Here is a 5,845-nt window from a genome sequence, read left to right on the forward strand (position 1 = left end):
TGATTAAAAAAAATAGGATTTGAAAGGATTAAAGATTTCCCTCCCCTCCACAACAATTTTTTTCTAAAGTAAACATCCATTGAGTGTTTTCTCGTCATGTTCAGGAAAAGAAGCTAAAATACACACTGAAACTAATTTATTTGAACATGTCATTCACAATGAAAGATATCGGGAAGAGGGGGTAGGGCGGGGATGGCAGGGCAAGCCCCATTTTCCGGGAAATGTTCTCGTTAAGTACTCTCGGTCTCGGTACCATGTGACACAGAGCGTATTAAAATGATGTTAACGAAATGGTCATAACTTATGTTGTGTAAACATAAATCACAGAAAGAAATAACACGTGTCTCTTTCCTTGCAACTCCTCTTCTAACCAGCTTCCTGACCTATATCAGGCGACCTAAAAGGCCGATCATTGGGGACAGAAAGACAAAGATCGTGATCTGAATATCTGGTATTATTGGTTCATATATCAGGTATCCTGATATAACAGGGGAGAAACATGAATCGTTCAAAAAAGAGGACACAAAATTCTGACCGGAACAACGTACAATATATACAAACTATAACGCAAATATATCATTCATATCTCTAAAATTCGGGCGTCATGCTCATTAACATTCCCCCATGTATCGCTTGTAAACGGATAATTTGTTAACCGCCTGTAAAGTAACAAAATGACTCAATACAAGCTCGACTAAAGTTAAATTTAACTGGAAAATCTATAGCGTGTTTCATATATGTCAGGTTCTTGCTACTAAAGTGACGAAACAAAATGTATTTAGTGGACATTTGGAAAGAATGCTAGACTTTATCCAGTAAAGTTTAGATCCGGAAAAAACTATATTGTACATTTGTTACATGATGACCATTAGAACTTTGTGTATGGTCCGTTCATTTAAACCCAATTCATGGTTCACATAAGCCGGCTTATTCGACGACGCACGGTTGGATATTGACATTTTAACGTTTGAAAATGAGGCTGGCAATTTTTGTACTAGTTGGCGGCTACTTCATTCAACAACGTACAGAAGGCCCGTCGCATGCTGTCCAGAACAATTTGAGTTGAGTGTCTCGTCCAAAGATACAACTACGTCAGTATATACCTTTTAAACAATATGATAATACATCATTTTCCTGTAGTGTTTCCAACAACCATTGAGTTGTTCATAACTTTGTTAAAAAGGTTTCGATGGTGTAAACATTTGACAAGTGCTATTTAATCGTCATTGTATTCCTCACAGACATATGTAACAAAGATGGACCAAGCGGTTAAGAAGACAGGTAGCCATGCATCATTACGGGACAAGTCCGTCACTCGTGTGAGCGGACGAAAGCTGTTACGGACGCCAAAATGTGCCCGCTGTCGGAACCATGGAGTGGTGTCCTGTCTGAAAGGCCACAAGCGGTTCTGTAGGTGGCGCGACTGTCAATGTCCTAATTGTCTCCTGGTGGTGGAACGCCAACGCGTGATGGCAGCTCAAGTGGCACTCAGGAGGTACCTCTATATTAAATGTTATATCTAAGATCAACAACATTTGCAGTTTTTAAATGACGATGAAGCAATGTCATCGACTTGACAGAAAACTTCGGTAATATTTTATAACTTCTTCGTGGTTAGTTATTATAAATCACCAATGTACCCTCTATAATGCACGGTAGCGTCGCAGTTATGGTGGGTGCGCAAATTTATCACCGCAGTAATATGTTACAAAATGAAAATCCACTTATACTGAATTGAGCCAGTAGTATATAATAAATGTCATTTTAGTGATGTTTGGACAAATTTTGATTGGTTAAACTGATGATTTACTTTGTACCAAACATGTTGATATCAATTACATTTTGTATAACTAGTCACCCCCTTGTTGCGGTACAGAAAGCAGGTTTCTTTCACTGTCTGTTTACCGAGCATGCGCCATGCACGGCCTTTCGCTGGGTTTAATCAGCAGATATCGTGCGATCTACATAATTTCACTTGTTCGGTTTACACATACCACCCTCTACAAATAAATATCGCCAAATTTCCAAAAGTCGCGGCTAATGTTTCACGGCCCAAGTTTACAATAAAGAAAATCATATGCACGTGATAGCCGAGGACCACCGTACTGTTGCCGGTCTGTTTTCTATACACGCCGCGCCGGAACGTCAACAAAAATAAATACAATACATCAGAGTATCGCTCGTTCTGTCTTTCGCTTTTACAAAAAACATGAAAAATAACACAAGCTTTAAATCAAGGAAGTATTATATCTAAAAGAATTTATGTGTTTAAGAATACACATCTAGCTACATTATTATCTTTGGTATATTTAAAATCTGTCACGGAATTATCACCTCGTTCCCATGCACGGAGTTAATGCCTTGATACAGGCTATCAATTTAATGTCTGTTTACACTTACATTACGTTTCAATCAATATTGCTCCGTGCGTCCGGTCCGGTGTTTAGATTTGATCAGTAACGAATTAGAAGTAAGGAGATACCGACGTGGATAATCCTCGCCATATTGCATGCCGCTCGGGCAATAATCCACCCTAACAGGTGCGCGTGTCATGCACGGCGGGTCGAAAATTAAGCCTATTTTACCGAAAATTAATTCTGAAATAGAGTTACTTTTACTGATCAATGTCCTTTCATAATATCGCATTTCTTATCGCATTTATTTCCAGTTAAAGGAAATGAATGTCAACATGACACAAGATAGCAGATAGTCACAGAGATCTAGAACACATTCAGCATTGGCAACAACGTTGGCACGAATTTGTTAAACTGAAAAATGAAGTGAAAGTTGGGAGTATGTAAGGGAGCGTTTTCAGAAAAGAAAACTCATCGTAGTATATCACTGAATGGGTCCGCAATAAACATATACCATCACACATAAATCTCCAAACCATTCCATCTATATATCTAATTGTTTATTTCCTATATACCCGTTCTTTGTCGGATACGATATCATCACATAATTCGCTTATTAGGTCACTGTTAAAACTGTCTGAGTTATGTGATAAAAAGTATCTTGTATTGGTATCATATGATATTTTATGAGTGTCTCCAAGTTTTGAGCTTTGCTCGCCTTGGATCCTATAGTTACGCAATCTCCCAGACTACGTTTAACATAAACGTACTAATTTCATTCTTGCTAGACATGGAGTTTACAGTGTGTACTTGTGTTTTGTTTCTTCCTTGCTAGACATGGAACTTATTGTCTGTTGCTGCGTTTTGTTTCGTCCTCGCTAGACATGGAACACATATTCTGTACCTGTTTTATTTCGTCCTTCCTAGACATGGAACCTGTAGTCAGTACTTGTTTTATTTCGTCCTTCCTAGACATGGAACATATATTCTGTACTTGTGTTTTGGTTTCGTCCTTCCTAGACATGGAAGCTGTAGTCAGTACTTGTTTTATTTCGTCCTTCCTAGACATGGAACATATATTCTGTACTTGTGTTTTGTTTCGTCCTTACCAGAGATGGAGCCTATAATCTGCGTTTTGTTTCGTCCTTGCGAGAAATTGGTCCTAGTGCTTGTACCTGTGTTTTGTTTCGTCCTTACCAGAGATGGAGCCTATAGTCTGTGTTTTGTTTCGTCCTTGCGAGAAATTGGTCCTATGGTTTGTACCTGCGTTTTGTTTCGTCCTTACCAGAGATGGAGCCTATAGTCTGTGTTTTGTTTCGTCCTTGCGAGACATTGGTCCTATGGTTTGTACTTGTGTTTTGGTTTCGTCCTTTCCAGATATGGAGCTTATAGTCTGTGTTTTGGTTTCGTCCTTGTTAGACATGGAACCATAGTCTGTAATTTTGTTTTATTTCGTCCTTCCTATACATGGAACATATATTCTGTACTTGTGTTTTGTTTCGTCCTTGCTAGACATGGAACATATTTTCTGTACTTGTGTTTTGTTTCGTCCTTACCAGACACGGAGCTTATATTCTGTACGTGTGTTTTGTTTCGTCGTTGCGAGACATTGATCCTATGGTTTGTACTTGTGCTTTGGTTTCGTCCTTTCCAGATATGGAGCTTATAGTCTGTACTTGGGTTTTGTTTCGTCCTTGCAGACATGAAGCATATAGCTGTTTTGTTTCGTCCTTGCCAGACACAAATCTGCACATTTGTTCTTGCCAAACAGTCTTACATGTACAAATATATCTTGTGTCGTCCTTTCGAGATATGAAGCCTATTTGTTGTTTTGATCTTACCAGACTCAAAGACAACCGTTTGAATTTGTATTCTGTTGTTTAGCGAAGTTGTTCGGCCTTGCCGGACACTGTTTTGTTTTTCACCAAGCCGGTTATTCACGACACAAACACTAAGTTTTCAGTTTGTAATTCAATTGTTTTTGTCCTCGACAGAAAAAGAGCTTTCATTTTGATCTCCATCTTGTAAAGTTTTATTTTCATGCCACCAACAAAATTTCTAGCTCCATTTTTGTTTTGTCTTGCCTAGCACAACGTGTTAAGTATATTCGTTTCGATGTTTTGTCTCCCCCAGACGCAAAGCTGCCCGTTTCTATTTTCATTATAAACAATCTTTCAATCTTTAACCTTCTTTTTGTTGTTTTGTCCTTGTCAGACACCAAGCCTCAGAGATGACCATCAATTTGAAGGACAAAGTCAAGACGGCAACACAAATACTCCAACAACGCAAACTGCTACAGCGCAATCTCAGAAGCCTACAACAACATTCAATGCCACGTGATGTACTTTCCAGTAAGTTTTTTGGCGCGGATTGATCTTGTTTCTAATCATTCATTTTTGTTAAAAATCTTTAAACATACATTTAAAGCATATGAGATTCAGTTTGAAACGAATTCAAATTAACGCATTTTCAATATATTTTACAGAGTACAGATGCAAACCAGCAATTTACAACTCAGAGGAAAAACACTTGCCTCCTATTTTCAATGAACGCATGCGCAAAAGAAGATGTTTTGCGGATAAAGAGCTTGAACTTGCAATGTTTGAACGTGAAAGACAAAACGAAATGTTACAAACGAAAGTAAAAGGAAGTAACTCCCTAGAAACCGGACATTCTCTAACCGGACTTGTTGGGATGGACACCTCAGAGATGACAACTGCGTCGCCTTGTGCACCACGTGATGTCTTACAGCAAGTCTTTCCCTTTCACAGCTCGAGTGTGTTAGAACTGGTCTGGCAGGGTTGTCATGGAAATCTCCAGAAAGCTATTCAACAAATCGCATGCAATGTACCACGCATCCAGTCATGTCTTTCTTCAGTTCCGGTAGCGGATATTGTTCATCGTAACATGTTTCCTTTTATCAAAGATTCCAACTATATGGGCCTAGAGCATGTGAAGGGACCGGATGTTAATGTCTCCGGTCTTTTGAACAAGTGTAAGACGAACGAAAATACAAAAAATGTGGATATACCAATTTGTGAATCAAACGACACTAAAGCGCGAGAAAAATATACAAGACACGCTAATGGTGAAGTAGTGGCAACTAAAACAGCCAGGCTCAAGTTTTCTGTTGCTGCAATTATCGGAGAATCATAACATTGTGCGCCCCTTTAGAATGTGTGCGAGTCAATGAATGAGAGTTATACTGTTTAACTCCGCCAAACAGGACAACAGTAGTACATTTACACCTCCATCACAGGAGATTTCGATAAATAATGTGTCTCCTTCATAGAAAAGTTAACACAATAATCAACATCAGTTCTTCGTCACATTTCCCTATCCTATGATTTTTCCCCTTTATTTTGTATCTATTTAATACAAATATTCTTTTTATCAGTCATGTTGTAACACTGTATCGACAAACTATTTATTTTGTATATAATTGTACAGAGGCTTTGTACAGATAACCTATTGACCTTATCAATTATCAC

The 5,845-nt window shown here is 38.5% G+C and overlaps 1 protein-coding gene across 1 annotated transcript; it reads left to right on the forward strand.

Moving 5' to 3' along the window:
• Window positions 1–1,256: 1,256 nt before the first annotated feature.
• On the forward strand, window positions 1,257–5,510 carry LOC132561005 (doublesex- and mab-3-related transcription factor dmd-4-like). Its single transcript, XM_060225723.1, has 3 exons — window positions 1,257–1,495; window positions 4,569–4,705; window positions 4,840–5,510. The coding sequence occupies exons 1-3, from the start codon at window positions 1,257–1,259 to the stop codon at window positions 5,508–5,510; spliced, it is 1,047 nt and encodes a 348-aa protein (XP_060081706.1).
• Window positions 5,511–5,845: the final 335 nt, after the last annotated feature.

Source organism: Ylistrum balloti, unplaced genomic scaffold (assembly GCF_031769215.1).
Source record: "Ylistrum balloti isolate Yb309-2 unplaced genomic scaffold, AGI_CSIRO_Ybal_v1 Utg371136, whole genome shotgun sequence".
Classification (NCBI taxonomy): Eukaryota; Metazoa; Mollusca; class Bivalvia; order Pectinida; family Pectinidae; genus Ylistrum; species Ylistrum balloti.

Coding starts and splice junctions, on each gene's coding strand:
- LOC132561005 (XM_060225723.1), top strand. CDS start 1,257: ATGGACCAAGCGGTTAAGAAGACAGGTAGCCATGCATCATTACGGGAC. Junction 1,496..4,568: donor GCTCAAGTGGCACTCAGGAG/GTACCTCTATAT, acceptor TGTCCTTGTCAG/ACACCAAGCCTCAGAGATGA. Junction 4,706..4,839: donor GCCACGTGATGTACTTTCCA/GTAAGTTTTTTG, acceptor TATATTTTACAG/AGTACAGATGCAAACCAGCA.